Source organism: Stegastes partitus, unplaced genomic scaffold (genome assembly GCF_000690725.1).
Source record: "Stegastes partitus isolate 25-593 unplaced genomic scaffold, Stegastes_partitus-1.0.2 Scaffold26, whole genome shotgun sequence".
NCBI lineage: Eukaryota > Metazoa > Chordata > Actinopteri > Pomacentridae > Stegastes > Stegastes partitus.
The window spans coordinates 1,357,188-1,378,324 of NW_007577757.1; the positions used below are offsets into that span (position 1 = coordinate 1,357,188).

The 21,137-nt window shown below is 37.2% G+C and overlaps 1 protein-coding gene across 1 annotated transcript in view; it reads right to left on the reverse strand.

Annotated features, from left to right (window-relative positions):
• Window positions 1-12,902, reverse strand: part of hk2 (hexokinase 2) — a 46,345-nt gene extending 33,443 nt beyond the window's left edge. Inside the window, exons 1-4 of the mRNA XM_008297737.1 lie at window positions 12,633-12,902; window positions 5,205-5,367; window positions 3,768-3,916; window positions 718-837 (exon numbers count right to left, since the gene is read on the reverse strand). Coding sequence (XP_008295959.1) covers window positions 718-837; window positions 3,768-3,916; window positions 5,205-5,367; window positions 12,633-12,695 — 495 coding nt within the window. The 5' untranslated portion in view covers window positions 12,696-12,902. The remainder of the gene's footprint in view (window positions 1-717; window positions 838-3,767; window positions 3,917-5,204; window positions 5,368-12,632) is intronic.
• Window positions 12,903-21,137: the final 8,235 nt, after the last annotated feature.

Below are 21,137 nucleotides of genomic sequence, written 5' to 3' on the forward strand. Positions count from 1 at the left end.
AAAGTGAGCTTTTTACAATATTGAATTTCCCTTCTGGGATAAATAAAGTATTTTTCATTTCATTTCCATTTTCATTTCATGATTGCAGAGGGCTACTGGCCTACCAATTAAATGAAATATTATTGTGTGACAGCAGGAAAAAGCCAGAGCGCTGCACTGCAAGTGAGCTGATAACCGAACAAACACTAGAATGGAGTAACACCAATAAAGTAACACCATAAAGGACATAAAATAATGCACAAAGATAGTGTGAGATTTACTATTGTCTCTAAAAAAAAAAAAAAGCAATAATTACAACATGGACAGATGTCACCAATATATATGCAGTGCACAGCTTAGGGACAAAACATCATGAGGCTAAAATACAACACTGAACTGCAGTGACTGAATATTACGGCCCAGCCACAAACTATAGAAACACTGCAAGTGAAAGTATGCGGCACAATAGAACAGTTTTACAGAGCTGCCAGTGGAAGTTCCAATCCAGCAGAGCAGCAAAATGGAGTGCAGGAATGAGCTGCTGCAGCAACTTACAGAGCAGAACATCATCGATCTGCCATGTAGCACAGAACATGGGCGGGAAACAAAACAGCACTACACGCACACATGCTAAATGTCAGGCACACTGGTCCAACAGACTCCAGATAGTTGCACTCTGGAGCTCTGTAACCATTCAACTATTACTTGAAACAGAAAAACAACCCCTGAGTCACTCACCTCATCCAACTTGGTCTGCTGACAGGGAAAAGAGAAGGTGAAGCCCAGAGGAAGCTTTTTATCCTTTATGCCCATCTTGTCCATAAAATTAGCCAGACAGTCAGCTATGTGGTCAAAGAACTACAGGAGAGAAAAGGTCAGTTTTTTTAGAAAACAAGATTTGAAAACCTTCAATTTTCTTTTTATGCACACAATGTTGTGTATGCTACAAATATTTAAGTCCTTATTGTAGCATCCTTTGTATTACTTTGTTAGTATAGTACAGCTGTGGGGCTGTTAAATTCCCACTGAAAAAATGTTCTCAGAATGGTCAATAACAAATACCTGTACACTACTAAAACTGGTGAGTGATAACTTCCTGAATTATCTGTTCAATGTTTATGCCTCAGAGATAAGATGCTACTCCTTAACATTTTGACTCTTGGCCACATTTCTAGTCAATCCTCAACATTACGATGCCCTAAACAACACATTGAACGTGTGCTCATAATGGATGAATCCTGGCATGAACATACTTTACTGCAATGATTTATATAAACTTTGCCATAATAAATTATTCTAATGTACTGTGTAGTGTTTCTATAATGTCCATCGAAAGCAATTGTGTAAATCACAAAATTATGCTATTAAACAGAAAGAATCAACAGAATGTCAGCTTTCCAACCTTGTTTTTTGAACTACTTATCTGTGACATGTCATTCTATCAGAAAAATTCCCCAAATCTAAGCATCAAAATAACTGTATTCTACATGTCTTCAAATTTTTACCATTTACACAAGATTCTATAGAAAAAAAATTCCTGCCTTCCACACAACCAGTATTGTTGTTTCCATAGGGGTGCAGGAATTCATACTGCAGTAAAAAATAATCCACAGTGTTGAAAATGTGACAGGACTGAAAAACACCCATACATTACATGGGTTCAAAGGATTAAGGATGTACAGTTAAACATTCTGCATTTTGTGGCTTAGCAGATCACTTGGTCATAAAGTGGTGCTTTAATTATTACTTTTTGTGCACAGGGGGGAGATCCTAGGAGATGGGGGCGTTGATGCCAATAGCAGGCTGCAGGGAGGCAAGATGGAATTTTGCATTTTTTTGTTTTTTTTTAGTCTGTCAAGTGCAAAGGTGTTCGGTGAAGAGCTGGTCTTTAGTCTCTTCTTAAAGACTGAGAGGGAATCAGCAGATTGAACAGAGTTTGGTAACTCGTTCCACCACCAGGAAATCACAGAGGAGAAAAGTCTAGTTGCTTTGGAGCCAGCAGGTTTGATGAGTTTGAAGATGGTTGTTTCTTGCAGTAAATGACAATATCTTTTTCAACATCTTCCACTGGGCAGTAAAATAATGTCTTACTGGACCACTCAGTAGTATATAATGTTAAAAGTATTGCAAAGCCTAATTTGTAAGAGCGGTGTGCTGTCTGCCTGTAATACCCAATTAGACGGGTTTAATTGTTTATTGCAACATTATTAAAACTACCAAACCAACCCCATTTTGCAATTCTTTCACAAGCGTACTTCAATTCAACAGTCTTACAGGAAATACAAAATGAGACCTTGACTTTGTTGATCAGTTTGTTGTTTTGATTTTTCAAGGCTGAGCAGCAGGAATTAGGTTGTCTTTGGTTTGAAGAGGAGTCAGAGCTCTCTTCAATTCAATGTTGACAAAGACTGATGACCCACTCCCTCTCTCTTTGAAGCAAACTGCAGTCAGAAGCTCAGCCTACTCTTGTGCTTTTTATTGTAGCAACCTGATTAACCTTGATATTTGTTGAGGCCATGAAAATGGATGCTTGTGAATGTGAAGCTATAGGTGGACTCAGCAGGGGTCGGTGGTGATTATAGTCCTTTTAGAATCAGTCACATTTGTCTGTTACATGTGATTAGCTTGTTGTATAATCTGTGATTATTAGTTTTCGAGACTTGATTTTGATATTCACCCCTCAGCCTGTCTGTTTGCAAATGCTCTGTAGCCCTCCATTAAGCTAAACAGAATATCAATTTATTATTTTTTGATGCCTGTGTCCATGACAGCCAAGGCCAGAGGCACTTTTTGGGGAATGTCAGTCAATCTGTAAGTGCATCTGTTCAATTCTGATAACCACAGTGTCTAAAAAAATATCTAAGGAATGCCTTGAGGAAATTTCTTCAAATTAGCTGATTTGGATTCTGAATTCTCAGCTGCCAAGTTAAAGATGTGCGAAGTAGGAGTGTCATTGTATCAGTTTTTCACTAAAACAACAATTGTTGCTAAAGAAATTCATAATAATCTCTATTGAAAAATCAATAAAAATAAAATAAAGTAAAACATATTAATAACATTCATTGTTAAGTTTGTTTAATCAATTTTTTGTCTATCTTTCTTGGCAAATTATTATGTAATAATAAAATGCAACACAACTGTATTGTATGTTGTTCCAGCCAGTGCTGCAGAATTATTTCTCTATTATCATATGTGTATTATTACCATGATACTAATACATACCGCTGCAACTGCAAGGCGGTAATTCATTTTTTTTATTTTTTCAAATTTTAATTCTACTATAATATTAATAGAAAACCAGCTCATGTCTTTACTGTAAAGTGTAGTTTTTGGATATGTGTTTCACCTAACAGCTGCTCGACTGAGATACTGTTGTGAAATAACATCTTGTGAAGTGAGTGGCTAACCTCATTAATCAGCGTGACTCCCTCTTCATTTTTAAGTTAATTAATCAATGGTGCGACATGCTCTACATTGCAAGCTAACGGAAACAGACTGCATTCTTCCTCCTGACAAAAACATCACTCTGTGTACAATTAAGGGAGTAAGACACACACAGTGCTTTTACTGCAAAATGATTAATGTTTGCATCACCGTTTTTTTTCTTTATGATTAGTCTCCTCTCATTTGCTGCACCTTATATATTTGTGTGTTTCTATATTCATTCCTGTATAGCACAGCTGTGTCTCTCTGACACTACACACAAGAGGTAACAGGCCACGCACTCCTATGTATTGTTGTGTACCACATTTATTGTGTTGTGTATGGAACATGAAAATGTCTCTTACCTCAGACCCACTGCCTCTCATGAGGTGTTCAGGAATGGCATAAATCTGATTTTCCATCTCCACCTTTCGCTCACCATCAGCCATAACTTTGACCAGAAGCACTCGGAAGTTGGCTCCGCCGAGGTCCAGGGCCAGGAACTCACCTTGTTCTTTGAGAAAAAATGTAATTACACACAAAATCAGATTGACAAAAAGTGAAAGCAACCAGACTTCCTTCCTCATAAGGCTCTAGACAAGCAGTTTTATTTTTTTTGAAATATTCTCATTGCTACTATATTTTTGCTAACTATGACTGTTATCACAAGTGTGATTTAACATTCTATCATTTATTGCCCTAAAGAACTGAAGAGTTGACTGAGATGTGTTTATAACTGCATCGCACACACGAGACATGACCACAGAAAACTCAATGTTCAACATTCACAACAGATTTGTACATTTACAATACAATGAATACAAAAAGGTACAGAAATATACTCCATGCCTTTTAAGTGGCTGACTAAAGTGCATATCCTTGTTTAAGAAAGAAATAATTCATCATCTGCTAGTCTCATCCAAGGCCAAAAAGATAGGAGGGCTTCTGTTTTACTGTGTTATGTCTAAAGAAAATGTTGGACAGAATGAGATTCAGAATCTAGTGTGGCTTTACATTGTTTATGTCAACTATCTTTGATGTCGAGCTTCAATAAATGCTTCTGCTTAAGACATTTGAGGTCTCCTGAAAATTCTTACATTACAAAATTACCAGCAGGCTCTCAAAAATAATATCACAATTATCTTTAAGTATCATACCGGTACAATTTCCAGGAACGCAAGGTGATGTCTTCTGACAACTTCCTTTGTTGTTAAACAATTTATTGATGAATTAATTTTTTTGCTCCAGCTTTAATCAAGAACATGCTCATGTATGGTGTCGTGTGTGACAGTAGAGAACAAGATACAAACAAACAAGGACCTTGAATATGAGCAACAAAAGACTCCATAGAGAACGCTAAAACAATTTACGAATACAGGTATAGTAGAAATGCATTACTGATGTGATAAACCATGAAGCTATCACTTGAGGAAAAATGTATTTAATGAAAAAGATTTATAGAATGAAATGTGCTGGTGCAATTATTTCTGATATTTTCAAGTTATTACCAACCTAGGAGAGAAATTCTCAGAAAACTGATTCATTGCTCCTGATGAAAATTAAAGCCACATTGCACATGCGGCCTCACCTCAGTTACGTCTTTGTGAAAAGCTGCGCAATTAGAAAGCTACTATTACATTGATGTACTCTCTCCAGAAAGGATCACCACTTTGCAGCACGGAAACGCACTCTTTCAAGCATGTTGCAGTTCTAGTAAAAAGCCCAGTGAACCTTTTTGATGGTAGATATTCTGATTAGATTCATCATTCATATGAACTGACAGCACATGAACAGGGTTTTACCTGTTCCATCAGGAGTGGACCGCACAAATGTGGGCAGCATCTTAACAGCAGCTGTGGAGTTGGTGTCTCTGCACAGGCCTTTGTCCATCTCTCGACGAAATCGTAATGACACATCCATCAAAGTCTTATCTGACAGCTGGAAATTGTGCAGGAATTTGTCCACCTAAACAGAAAAAAAACAGTCGTCATTAAACTTAACTAATTATTGACATTAAAATGAGGCATCTCTGCCTTGCAAACTATAACCTGCAGTCATCCTTAAATGTATTCACACCCTCTCAGTGAAGAAGGAAAAAAAACAGCTGTCACTGAAATAAGTTAAAATTGACAAAAGTAATATTAAAAAAAACAACAAAAAAACAAAAACGAAAATCATGACATTGCTTTTGAATTGTGGTTCAATAGAAATATTTGAAAAAAACAAAAAACAAGCAAGCAAGCATGATGGGACCTGTAAACTAATGCTTTGTTTCAGGCAATCAAGTGTTTTCTGAAACTCTCAGTCAGACTTCTGCACCTGTTGACAGGTGTTTTGATTTTGACCCACTGCTCATCAGCAAAGTGCTCTAATTTGTCCAGGACAGTTTTGTTTTTTTAATTATTCTTTTCAACCACAATTCAAAAGCAATGTCTTATTTCACTAAATTATAATTTAGCAAATCTCTATTTACTATTACCTTTTTCAGTTTCTAGTTATTTGAGTGACTATTGTGAATTTTGCCTTTTCTTTAATGGAAGGGTATGAATACATTGGAGGACGACTGCACGTCTATATAACTCAGGATTCTAGGGAAGGGTTCCTATATTATTTAGTATTTGTATCGTTTCTTCCAAAGATTTGTATGCAGTCTATGAAGAAGGATGTGTCAGTAGGAAGCATAAAAAAGACACAACAGCAACATTTCAGAGGTCTGATTTACCTATAAACAGATGTAAAACAAGACCTTTCATTATCTTGAGCAGCAGTTCTTCTTCTACTGCGGGCTGACACATTGTGAGTGTGGAACATATTAATTAAAACTGGTGGCAGGTGTATGTAGTGCTGCTCTACAGTGCCAAGTTCACCGGTCTACATAACATATGGAGCCCCTGTCCACTACACATAAACTACAGGGCAAAATTACCACTTCAAATGTTTCAATTAGTCAGAACAGGACTCCGCTGTTACAGACACACCTTGTGTTAGCCTTGCAATATTCATCACATCTGTGAAGTGCTTTTCTGCTGTTTCGGTATCACCTTGAAACCCTGTCTGTGTAAGTTGGAAAATCATCTCTACATTGTAGCTGCATTTTGTTCTTTTCATACAACCTCTTGCAAAAAGGAACATGTCTCCAAACTTTTTGTCAATGGAGCACTTTGTAATAACACCCACTTAAGAGCTGCCAACAAATGTTTTGTCCGGCTCTATTATTTCTCAAACCAAAGAAACAATCTTTACGAAAAGCATCTCAAGGTACATTGCTTAACAAATTTAATACACCACCTGTCACAAAAATGTAAAAACATAACTATTTTAGAAATCTTTCAAAAATGTGTTTAAAACTAAAAGTGTTATCGTTAAATTATGTAGCAAATGACAAACTGAAACAACTAAACAGTCCTTTTTCATACATAATAATCAGAAAACTTCATATTTTGTATGGCCTCCTTTGGCCTTGATAACAGTTTGCATTCTTGCTGCCATTGTGTTTATGCAGTGTCTCTTTTGTTACCGAGTTGTAAATAGTTTCTAGTTGTGCCTACAGACTTGCTTTAGATTAAACTTTTGTGAGATCAATCTTTGAATGTACTACATCCTAAATTTGCTCAATAGGATTCAAATCTGGACTTTGACTTGACCAGTCCATCAGATCCAGGACTCCAGATTCCCTTTTCTTGGTCAAGAGCTTTGAAGTAGCTTCGGCTCATTGTCTTGTTGGCATATGAACCCACAACCAATCAGAATCAGTCCAGAAGGGATTCCATGATGCACTAACATGTTGTGGTAGATGTTCTTGTTCATGATACCATCGATTTCCATAAATTTCACCATGCTGTTTCCACTAATAGAACCCTATACCATCATGGAATCTCCACCACGTTTTACTGTGGGTGCAATGCATCTGGCATTAAAACGTTCTCCAGCTTTTCTGCGCACAGAAACATGATGATGCTGAGCAAAGAGTTCAAACTTGGACTCGTCTGTCCAGAAGACCTTCTTTCAGTCACCAACAGTCCAGTGTTTGTGCTCCCTGGCAAATCTGAGGTGTTTCTGCATGTTTGCAGGCCTCAATAATGGCTTCTCAGCAGCTCTTCTTCCTCCTAAACCTTGTTCCATCAGTCGTCTGCTTATGGTCATTCTGGAGACTTTCTGAGACTCTGATCTAGAAGCATTCATCTCTGCTTGAACATCAGCAGTGGTCTTCCCTCTGTCTCTAGTACTTACAATCTTGAGGTGTCTGACATCTGCTTCAGATGAACTTTCATTTCCTGCCTCTTGGTGCATTTTGTAAGTACCAGTGTCTACAACTGACTCCAAAACATACTTGATCACACTGTGAGAACACTTTGTTGTTCCCTAGTTGTCTCAGACACCATCCAGCATCACAAAGTGCTTTAATTCACACTGAGCTCTTAATGTTTTACCATTTTTAACAGGAATGCAGAATTTCAAACTGAATTCACCTTTTTTATCCCCAAATTTGAGCCGACTCACTTTCTGAGAAGTCAGAAATTAATCAAGCATAACATTTAACCACTAAAACATTTTTTTCTGTTCAGGAATGCAAGTAAATAACTATAATTTGACATCTTAATTAAGACAAAATAATGTGTTTTACTATTTTTTCTGCTTTTTTGTAAAATAGTGGATTTGAAAATTCATGGTTGACAATATTAATTATATTTTAGCGTTAAAATATATTTTCAGTTACAGAGCTTCTATATACTGGTGTATCAACTATTACAGAAATATAAAAATGATTTTGGTAATTACCAATGCTTTTAATTTAGGGCAGCTGTGGCATAAACCTTACATTGGCTGGTGGTCTGATAAATGTGTTAAGCAATTAAAAAATCAGTTAACACTTGATATTTACCAGAATCTTGACAGAAAATATTTTTGATGGAACTTAAAGAAAAACATGTCCATTCTGATATTTAATGTTAATCATGATACCAAGGTCTGACCATGTAACCAGGCAACGTAGTGAATTAAACATTGGCTAACAGTCCACCACCAAGGTTTGTTCATTTTTACAGAAAAAAGGTAATGCCACTTTTGTACTGCTTTTTCATTTTCAAATTAAATAAAATGTCAAGACCAAGCAACCACGAAAAATATTACACAAGTGAGAAGCACTCTAATCAAACTTTTATACATTTCTATTAAATGTTGCATACAATAGGTCAATAGGCCAATCTCCCCAATGTAATGCCACAGGCATTAGCAGAGAGTATGCCATGCAGACCAGCAGCCATCTTGCAAGCATGGAGATCCATAAACATGTTTAATTGTTTTGTTGTCCGACATGAACTTTTGCAATACATTTATTATTAAACTGTTGCAGTGTGGTACCATTCAGTAGATCTTATTAGCACTTCTGAACTCGTCAATAAAGTGTTATTTATTGGTTTTATCGGTATAATTTGGAATTGTTGTTCCGTATTTCTGATAAAATAGTAATGAACACATTTTTCTGTATGAAAACACAATTGGTACTGTATTATGCAAGAAATTTTCCCTTTTTTATGCAACCAATTCGTAACTACAGATAAAATTTTCAATAAAATCGCTTGTAACCAACATTTTGAGAAGCAGTGTATGTGCAGTAGGTTTTTTAGTTTACAATGAAATGCATTGATTGATTGATTTGCGTTTTGGAAGTATGAATTTATCAACTATCATAGATTTTAAGGGTAATGGACTTAAAAATTTCTGGTACTGTGACCTCTCTAATATACTGTCCACAACAGTTTGTGTTTTTTACTGGCCTTGTACCATGTCCATGTGTAAAATGTGCATATACAGTCATTTCTGAAAATATTTAGAGCCCCTTGCTTTTTGCACACTTTTTGCACACCCCACAGAACATCTGTGGACAGATGTAAAGATGGCATGCACCTCCGATCTGATGGAGTTTGACGTGATCTGAAGGGAAAAATTTGAGTAACTGTCCAAATCCTAGTTTACAAAGTCCAAGAAGACTCAGTATTCCAATGGCTGGCAAAGGGACTTCCACAAAGTAGTGAATTAACAGTCGAAATAGTTTTGTATGAGTTTTTTCAGTTTTTATTTTTTAATAATTTTGCAGTAATTTTCCAAAAGCATGTTCACACACTACACATTAGGGGGCTGTGGTTTTTAACAGTGAGGTGAATGTGCAGTTCTGAAGCAACTGTAAATGTTCACCTCAAGGATGTTTTTTAGAGGCCATTTCTTTTATTCATAATAATATGTTCAGTGTAAGTAAATAGCCACACAAGAAGAGCAATTGGTAAAGGTTTCATGGGTGAACGGTTAAGTCTGGAAAATCTCAAGTCCTCCATTCACTGTTAAAAACGAAATAATAGTAAGGAAGCCATGACAGGAGAAAACAGCCAGACAAAGGAGTAAATCAGTCCATTCAACCATTAATAAAAAGAATCAGCAGGAAAGATTCAAGAGTTACCATACTACCACACAGGACAAATGTTATTATTTCTATTTGGACCTTTGAGCAGGCTGCACAAGATTGCTATCAGAAAGGACAGAAAACGATTTTACACAGTAGATAACTAAATGATGGATGACCTGATATATTCAGTGCAATATTAGAGAATTGAACATTAAGAAAGGGCCTTTTTCACAGTGAAATTGTCACTTGTCATCATAGGAAAAGCAGTCCTAAATAAATTAGGTCTGCAATAAATAAACTAATAAAAGTTTTAAAAAATTCTGTTGGATCGTAATTCACATAAATAGTCATAAGCACTTCAGTTAGGCTGCATGATGTTGATGAGCAATTTGTGGAAATGGAAATGTTAGAACTTGCATAGAAAGGTTATTTTAAGTTAATAAAGGACACAGATGACAGCTGGTTATATTAGGCCCCACGAGTCTCTACATCCTAATAAACAGTCACATGAAATGTTAATCGGACCTGCTGCAGTTCATGGAACTGTGTTAGGATTTCTTGTCAACCCTGTCTTTCTTGTAGCCAAATCTGTGGCGAGGGCTAAACTGGTAAAAAGACTCTGCATGCTGATCTGAGCGCTGGTTTGTTTTGTAATTACTGACAACATATGATCCCTGTCTACACGATGTGACGCAACATATTTAGACTAAACAGTGAGTGGACTTTATTCAGGCAGCTCACTTTTTAAGGTAAAGGGGCTAATTGCACACTCATTTGTCCAGCACCACTTACACAAAAAATCTAAGTATTTAAACAGAAAGGAACCAAATATGATTTTAAAAACATGTTTTTATTAAATACTGACATGTCTACCATCCTGCATATACGATGAATAAATAAGTTCTATTACCATTAGTAACTACTTAGATTTCAGAACTATTTAAGAATTATTTTGCAATATATATTTTATTTATGTTTAACATGTTCATGTAGCCAATGTGCTCTGAATAATTGAAAGAGTAGGCATTCCAGCACACGCATTAACCAGCCACTAATGAAGCATCGATGTACGTGATCTTTTTTATGATACTCACACATACACAAAAAAAAAGGTCATGTTTTAGTACACCCAACAAAAAAATCTTTGGTTAACAGTTTCATAGCCAGAAAATGTGTTAATTTACCCTACACTGTGGACAACTTGTCATCAATAAAACCCCAGTGTTGCTGTCACTGTTCTATGTTAAATTTAGAGGAAATCTAAGTTTCCATGATGAAGTGCCTGATGCAACATGGCTACTTCTCTATGTAATTGGCTCATCAAGAAAGAGCTTTTTCCACAGCAGACATTTTGACATGTCATAACTCTGTTAATGATTTTGGGGAATTCCTGTTCAGTGCATGTTGCTTTACGATAGTGGGCCACTTAATGGAAACCCATTTTTAACATTATTAGATTGAATAATTAGATTTTGCTATTTGTTTTGCATTTCACAGTGTTTCATCAAGGTTAAATATTGTGTGTACAGCTTTCAGGACATCGAGTCAACACTTCCTCACAACAGAGCTAGCTTTCATCCCCGAGGTCAAGGGATTGCACTGCTGCATCTGTAACACAAAGCACGGTCGTGGGTGGCATTCATCTTTAACAGGAGGCTTATGTTTCCGGAGACATGATGGGGTTCTGGATGGAGTGTCTAAACCAGGAATGTGTTAGATAGCACCACAAGCTGCTGCTGACAAGAGGAACGGTTACAGATCCATCATAGATTGAACTTAGCAAAAAGGAGAACTGTACAAGTCTTCTTTTATTGATTGCAAACACTTAAATGAGTCAACGCTCTCTCTCTCTCTCTCTCTATCTTTGTCAAGTGGCTCTATAACACATAGTGTTGATTCATGTTAGACAAACCGAGACATGACTGAAACCAGCGGATCATTTGGCAATAGTTGCTGTTATGAAACGTAACAATACCTCTTCCAGTTTTGAACACCCAATACAGTGTTATTTCCTGATATGTGGTGGCAAACTTTATGTAGAACAACGTTATCAAAAATCTGTGTCACATGCTTTGCTCCGAACTTGTTCACCTCATATCACAAAAAAAGTTCCTGCATATTTGCTCTCATCCTCATCAGTTCCTGGTAGATTTTGACATCTGGTAGGCTCATCGTCATAAAGCTGTGGACCGTAGTGTGTGTATGAAAATACATGTTCGACCTTGTCAATGTAAAATCTATAGTTAGAATTCACATTTCACCGAGCTGCAAGCTGTTCTTTAAATATACCAATAAGACATGACAGTACAACGAAGAGCCAGAACACAACAAAGGCAGGACTCTCAGTCAAAAGCAGCAAAATATAATTCAGTCCCAGTTACTTTACTTTTCCTGTATGTCAAAATGTCTGTGACACAGGTAATGTCATGTAGACTTCACTATGTCTCCTGTGACAAAGGTGCTATTACAGTTTCTTAGATACAAATAGAAAGCTAACCATAGGTACACTGAATTGATTTAACCAGGTATGCAGTTACCAAAGTATATACTGTACGTCATGAGTATCATTATTTTTCTCTTTAAAAAAATGTTGTCTTATTCCTATTTTAGGCCTTGTACTGAGGGCTCTTGTCTCAGCTCACAAGTGATGCTAATTACAAATACAGCGTAAGTGCCGCTGAGACATCACTGCCCTCCTCCATGCTAGCAGCCTGCGACCTGTTTGACCCCAGTTTTCACGTCCTCACGGTGGAGCAGCACATTCAAATGTCATCGAAACACAACCTGTCCCCACAACAGACCCAGCCCAGCGTCTCCCAGCAGTACTCACTTTGTGTGCCTGGTCATCGTGGAGCTCGGTGCAGTAATTAGCCAGCAGTCCTGATGCTAACATCTTCACTTAGTGTTACGTGACGACTTTACGTGCTGCCCGACCTCCTGCTTTACCGACTTGCAGAAAGTTTATCTACAAAAACAGATTCTTTAAAAAAATAAATAGAAAAAATACTACTTCCACTCTGAGCTCCGTTTTCAGTCTAAAACTTATGAGTCGCAACTTGGTGAAGACGGATCCGGACTGTAAGAAAGTTCCAACTTCCTGGTGTTGGTAGTTCGTTGACGTCATCCTGTATTGACGGTGCTGATTGGCTAATGAGAAGGCGACGTCCTGCTGTCCCTGGATATGAGCCTCCAGGAGGGCGGACAAAAAAACAAGAACACGGTACTGCAAGAGCCCTGCAGCAAATTTCACTTTCAGTCACATTCACGTTCCCTTCAGTTTGTGCTTTTTGCTGCATTTGTTTGGCAGTTGTTTCTAGTTACTTTCCAGATTACTTTGTGTTTTCCATACAAAGCGCAGCATTGTGCAAAAGTTAGTATAGATACGAAAGACGTTTAAAATTGTCTCCAGTACAAGGACACCATCAGATGTCTTATTTTCATAGGTTTGTGACAGTTTGGGATTACATAAAAAGACAAATAAAACAGACTAGATCTATGGAGCTGAAACGGAGACAGTATTAGTTGTCATTGAAAATTTTTTTTTTAATAATTTGTCATTGAAACAATCTTCAGATTTTTGTCTTCATGTCTGCTTTCAATGACAGTTTTATCAGTCTCATTTTTTTTTATCAATGACAAATCTTTTTTTAATGACTTTTTTCAATGACAACGAATACTGTCTCTGTTTTAGTTCCATATAGATCCACATAACTTTGCCAAGCTCTCAGAGATGCTCAGTACAACCTAAACCCATGTGCACATGTATCTGGGGGAACTGGTGCTGCCTTCAAGCAAATTGATTTTACTTCTTTTTGTTTTTTTCAATCATAGGTTTGTTTACTGCATTTTGCATGAAGGTCATACAATTCTTGGCATTATTTTTGAATGCATCCTTGGTTCACTTTTAAAAACTGCACATGTTTTAGAATCTAAAGAACCAGTCTCACAGCCTTACAGGCAACACATCCCCCTTGATAAAGTAGATTCACTGTCCAAACATGTGCAATGCACCTGGGATAGCTTGAGACCACACGGTTTAATAATCCTTGTTAACACAGCATCTGTGCATCTGTGTTTGTTAAACTCATATGCTCAAACTTGAAAGCACAACAGACCCGCCCTTGTGGTAACATATGCAATCAGATAACTAGGTAGATAGAACTAAATAGAAAAACTATTTATAGATTGAGCTTTAAAGTTATATTTGGCCACAGAAGGTGGCAGTAGCTCAAAAGAAAGAAACTGGTATATGCCTAGAGAGTGACTAAATCCATCCATCATCTATACAACGCTTAATCCTCACTTGGGTCGCAGGGGGGCTGGAGTCTATCCCAGCCAACTTAGGGTGAAGGCAGGGGACATCACAGGGCTACACTTAGAGACAGACAACCAAGCACACTCACATTCACACCTACAGACAATTTAGAATCACCAATTAACCTCAACATGTTTCTGGACTGTGGGAGGAAGCCGGAGAACCCAGAGAACCCAGAGAGAGAGAGAACCCACACTGCACGAGGAGAACATGCAAACTCCACGCAGAAAGATTCCAGTGCCACCACCGGGACGCGAACCGCCAACCTTCCTGCTGCGAGGCAACAGTGCTACCAACTTCGCCACCCTGCAGCACAGTGACTAAATCACATAGATTAAATAGAAGGATGAGCGGCATGCAGGGCATTGAACTGAACAGCAATTTGCTACTCTCATGTTCTGTCTGTTTTTGACCATTTTTACTCACCTGTATTATATAATGTGTGTCGTTAAACACTAGGCTGTAGGCTGACAAGAACAGATGTCAGGTGTGTCTTCAAGAAGAAGTCATCATGTAAAGCTTTTTCCGAGGGTGACTCTAAATGGAAGAACTCCACATGCTTCTGGTAAATAAAAATAAAATAAATGGAGGAAATCTTCCTAAGAATAATCTGTCTCCATATGAATTGGTCTTAGGCAAGCCAATTTTACACATGAAGCCTCAGAAATTTCTAAATTAAAATTGATTTATAATATTGGCTTGAAAACCTTTTACACGCAAAGATTTGTACACAGATTTAATGCCAGACACAGTTCAATGTTGTAATGCTAAAAATGTTAAATGTGGAGTCCAGGTTTGTGTTACCAAGCCTGAAACAAATTAAATTCTCTGCTCTGTCAATTTTAACAAAATGCATGAGGCCAGAAAACCCAAATCCAGTATGATTTCAATTAAAGCTATGGTGTAGTAGAATATGTGTGAAATTAGATGACACTTTCTCTGCCATGGGTATTCTTGCACATTGCATTTTCAGAGATGGATGTGATGCTTCAGCTCATTATGTCGAGTGATTTCTAGGTCTGTCTTTGGGACATTTTTTCCAAACAGATAAAACTAAATTATGTGACAAATAATGCTAATAATAGTATATAATATACTCATTCTAGCTATGACATAACAATTATAATACCCTCCTGAAGTCTTTTTAATATCATATTACACTAATTTCACCTTTTTTTTCTTTTTCATTTTATACTACATTAGTACATAATATAAATATATTATGTGTTTAGTATAAACTGTGTAATCCTTAAAAATGTACTATCATGCAATGTACATTCTACATGTAAGTTTCTAGTTTCTAGAAGAAGCTATACAGCAATGTGCAGGATTGTCTATGGATGTTGCACATTAACTATCTGTCAATTTAATATAGCAGTAGTTCTAAGAAATGTTTTTGTATTGATTCTGCTCCAGCAACAGGTCAAGGAGGGGGTGCCAGATGTTTTCCAAGATGTTCATCGTCCTCCTCTGTACAACTAACTTCAGGGTCAACAGATTTCCTGATAATTTTATTCAGTCTGTCCGTGATGCTGGCTCGGATGCTGCCGTCCCAGCAGACTGAAACAAACAATATTGCACTGGCTACGACAAACTAATAAAAGATTTGAAACATCTTGCTACACACATTAAAAGACTAGAGCTTCTTCAGAAACAAGAGCTTTCTCCTTTCTTCCTGTAGATAGCCTCTGTATTGTATATCTAGTGCAGTCTGTTTTTCAGGTGAACTCCAAGGTGATGCGCACCGTATGCTTATTGCTTGCCTTGTAATCCAATTGTTGTGGGGAAATTTTCCATTTCTTTCTTCGATTGAGTTTTCACTTTGTATACGAAGTGTTTTCCTTGTTCTACTGTAATGTCTGTCCTTGTGCAGCTACAATATCAGAATTTTCCCTCTGAGATGAACAAAAGCATAGCTTATTTAATCACATCTCGTATTGTATTGTCCATATCTTTTGTTAATATATCAGCATTATACCTATCTGTATGATTAAGTGCTAAAATACAAAAAAGAGAAGAGTTTACCATGACATATGACCTATTCTACATAAGGAATTGTGAGATTTAGCAGCACTACAATATTGCGTGTCAGGATTTGTTCTCTCTGATAACAAAAGGCACATCCATTCTGAAAGGCATTCATAAGACACACAATTAACACAATTAACGAGTATAGGAGCTCTGACTGTCAGCTTAAATATTTACTCTCTCCTGTGTTATTCATTGTTGCTCCTTTTATTCTTCAATAAAATACAAAAAACACGTACTGTTGCACTTTCATTGCTTTTGCTACGACTCATCCAGATTTGAGTGAATCCTTGTTTGTTATGTAGTCTTCAGTGTACAGGTAATAGTTGCAACTAAGCTTAGCTGGTCATGTGTAGAGCATGACGTCCAAAACTTCAGTGCTTTTAAAGTCCCGCTCTGGTTGTATGTAAGCCCGAAAAAACTCATCTCTGTGTATCCCAGTTACATATGTAGAAGTTTGTTTATTCCATAAACATAATCCCTACCTGCATTGTCAGGTGTCTGCTGCTTCTTCCAGAATAGCTACCCAGTCACCACCTCTCTCTCCACTTACATGCTCACCTACAACTCTGCTTAAACACTGGAAAACTACTCTACACAACACAATGACAGGTCAAATTATAGTGATTCAGTCATACATGTTTAAACAGGAAACTGATTCTGAAGAAGAACAATGATACGAAAAAACTCACCCTGTAAATTGACAGGATTGGTTCCTCAAGGTTGTTGTGTATGAAACACAAGAAGCCTGAGTCCATGTTTCTATCATGAAACTGAAACTTCAAGGTGGAAAGATCAGCCACCGAGTAACATTTTGCTCGTGATTTGTCTTCTAGTATATGAAAATCACCTTTTGGATCTGTCATTTCATTGCTTAGATTGAAAACATTGAATTAAACTAGACAAAAACATATTGGCTGGTAAAAAATAAGAGTAATGTGCTAAAAGTATAAGAAGCATAATTCTTAGATCAAGCAGAAAAGACGTCCAACAACACTGCAAATGATTATTTGATGTAGTGATACATCCTATGGTAAACTAACAGTGATCTGAATCTGGAGTTAATGTATGCATCAAGCCTTTCAGACATTTCACGCTCAGCCAACCTAATTAAGGTTAATAAGATATGCTAGACTCTCATCCTCTCAGTACAAGCCCACTGTTCACCCCCCTGATTAAAAACCATTTGGAGGATCTTTCAGCAGCCTCTCATAAAGTCTTGATGGTTCTCTCCTTTGTCACTCTGCAACAGTGGTTATTTTCCCATGAAGAACAAAAATCTATATATGTCTCTTCTATGGCACTCCTGATACCAAGACCTGTTTCTATCATGTGCCATTATGACTTTGTCTGTGAAGGGCACAGTCAACTCAGAGATTAACACTTTGTTCAAGACTTCTCAGAAGGGACACATTAAGCCCCTGTGATGCCAGTTTAGTGATGTGAGGAAACGTCAGCTGGTTACAGTTTCACAAACAATGACCAGTGAGTCACTGTGAATAAGCCTCTCGATGCCCTGAACTGTGATTAGTGGTGCTCAGCAGCTCTTGTGAAAACAGTGTGTTTCCAAAAGATGACTGATGCAATGTGCTCCAGCACCTGCGGCCAAGTGAGGACACCTGCTCAGTCAAAGCTGAACAAAACTCAACTCTGACCTGTGAGTTGACTGGAAACAGCTGAAGGTTGCAGAGAAACAGGAAATCTGTGTGGTATGAAGGCTTCCACAGAAGTGAATTTGAGCTAAAGCAAACATTTGTTGGACAGAAGACGTAAAATATACCTGCATCTTAAGTTAAACACTTTCTTGACTAAGCAAATGGAGGCCTAATAGTACTTCACTCTTGATTTATGTTTTGAGGTTGGACAAACTGAGAAGCACAGATTAAGAATTTACACTCGGACATCAAGTTTATGATACAAAGAAATGATAGACATGTGTTGTACACTTAAAACATCAGGCAGTACCTATAAAGACTATAAAATAGATGAGAAATGAATGTTCAGAAAAGATTGGGATGAGAATCATTGACATATAGTCAGATCATTCCAAAAGCTGCACATGGTGTGATTCTGAGAGTCTGAGGAAAGACGTTCTGGGTATATTCTGAAAATGGTTGATGTTGACAAATTTTTGAAAGTGATTTGTTTTATTGTGATGCTTTATTGTCTTGTGCACTGTATGTGTATGTATGCTTGTTTGTTTGTTTTATTCTATGACTCTGTGCTCTTATTTCATACAAGAAGAATCTGGGTTCTATACTTTTCTGCTTCATTGTTGACTTATTCATTGGGAGCACTTAAAAATTATACAGCTTGTGTGCAACAAGTTCTTTGTGTTCTCCTGAAGGTGCTTCCATTTCGATGTATTTTTCAGCTTACTATTGAGTGCTTTGTCATCTTTAGAAGGTCAAGGATTCACTCGTGTGTAGCTCCTATGGTATTTTTTGTGCGTAATTGACGGCTCATTGACTGAAGATGACGATAAAAATGAATATTAAAAAATAATGACAATATTTATATTAAATGTGAAGAAAAACACATTTGTAACATGTTTTAAAATAGATGATATTCTAACACACACTGTCCTTAATGTACAGCATTAGCTGTGTTGGTTTTAACTGCATTTGGACCTAATGCATTGTTTAAGATTTTACACAGTTATAATGTCCTTGTCTGAGTAATAAGTGTGAAATCAGTGAGTAGTGCAGCCAACTTGTATGACATAGAAATGAAAAAAACTGTAATGAATTATTTAATTTTTTTTTATGCAAAAATTCAAAAATTAAATTTGAATTACATGTGTAAGTCTTTCCTTGTAAGTTTATTAAAAGTGTAAAAGCAAAACCAAAAAAGGTTTCAGTAAAATAAAAGTAGGAAATTTCAAAGTTTAACATAAACTGAATTATGTGATGTCTTTCTTTCCTCCTTCTTCTCTCTGCTGGGACTGTTAAACTTGACTTTGTAAACTGGTACCTCAGGAACTGGTAATCTGAGGAAGTATGTCAAATAAATATTTCTTTTCAGCAATACAAGTGTCTCAAGTCAGTCAGAAGTCTGCTTCAGGAATTGTTCCTAGAATGTCATGAGTAGCGATGTCCGTTCCTGGTGTAATTTAGAGAAGTTGTTTGCAGCACAGAAACTAAAGTAAGTTAGTAAGCTGGATGTTTCTGCAGGAACCAATCCTGGTAACCTGATGGTGGAGCGTTCTGTATTATTTTCAGCTCCAGTGTCAGTTTGATGTATGTATCTATGTAGGATGTATGGCAGAATTACTCCAAAACGACAACTTGTCATTGTGTAGCGTGGAGTAGTTTTACAGTTTGAGCAGAGTCATAGGTGAGCTGGTGTGCTTGAGCTGCAGTGAGCGGCAGAGGGGTGAGTGGAGAAAGCAGCAGGGACATTGTAAAGGCATAAGTATAAAGTTACATCCAAGCCAATTTAAGGTAGATAAGGATTATTATCATGAAAGACCCTTGTTAACATGTACTTTTGGTACACAGAGACGAATTGTTATGGATTTATCAATGCCTGAATGGAGACTTTCAGTAATAAGCTGAACTTTATCATCCTATCAAAGATTAAATTCAATTAAATTCCAGAAGGACTTTAAAATGCATAGAGAATAATAAGTGTTCTTCCACACCAAATTTATATGGCATAAAAGGAGGGAGACAGAGAGAGAGCGAGAGAGAAACTACAAGCATTTTTATTATCTCAATGAAATATTAACACCCTGAAGTGTGGACTGCAAGGGATCTTGAATTGAGCAAAAGGATTGATTATATTTGGAACTTTCCAACCTTGAGTGTGATTTGCACAGAAATCTCTCCTCTCTCCTGTCTCTCCTGCAATTTCCCCTAACTTGAGATAGTACACATAGGTTTGAACACATTTTGCCAAAGCAGATGGTGAGGAATGTGAAAATTGTACAAATATTTATGTAATTACCTAATTCATAGTGAGTTTTTAGTTGAGTAACCCTGCTCACAAGATGGGGGGAATGTTATAAAGTCATATCAAATTGTTCTTAAGTGCCAGTGGCCACGGTGCAAAGCATCATCATAAAGAACAAAGAGTTCTATGCAATGAAAAATTGCAAAGGTAATAGTGAGAAGCCAGATGCAACCTATGTGCTGGTAGCAAGGTGAAGGCCAACAAGAGTCCAAGGACCACCACCCCACCCTGACCGTCCTGATTACTGTAAGTATTCCTGGTAACAACATTTTAATCAGACACTCCAGAAGACACTGAACTAAATTGACCGTCACAGACACCAACCGTGGACAACTCCAATTTTCAAGACAGGCACACAAAAGCAAACCTGTCAAAAAAGAAAGCAATTGGGCACCAATTATTTGGTCATGTGACATGAAAATAGAGTTGTGGGGATACAAGGACGTAGCTCTGGTTTAGTGAATGAAAGGATAACCATTGTGTTATCATCTCCACAATCAAATGTGATGGTGGGAATGTAATTTCCTGGGGGTGGTTTTCAGCCAGTGGGTCAGACAACCTTGTCAAAGTAGACAGGAGAGATTCAGGAGGAACCTCATCAAAGTAGACAGGAGAGATTCAGGAGGACAATATCAGGCAACATCAGAGAAAAGCATCTGACCTTGTAAGTTGTAGACAACAATCTGAAATCATATAAGCAGAGTCAAAAAATAGGTGAACAGGAAACAATTTCAACATGTTGGAGTCCAGACCTGAGTCTTATCAAGAATAAGGTGACCATATTTTGATTACCAAAAACCAGGACACTCGGCCCGACAATGAGACACTCAAATGACACTTGAAGTTTACTCAAAGATGCCTTATAATTTAAATACATTCAAAGTATGCATCCTCTTTATGGACATAAAATTGTTGTCACTGTATAAAAAACAACCAGGACGGCCAGGACAGGAAGTGAAAACATGACATGTCCTAGGAAAACAGGACGTTTGGCCACCGTACTCAAGAAGAATCAGAGGAGATGATCAGAGTGACAGT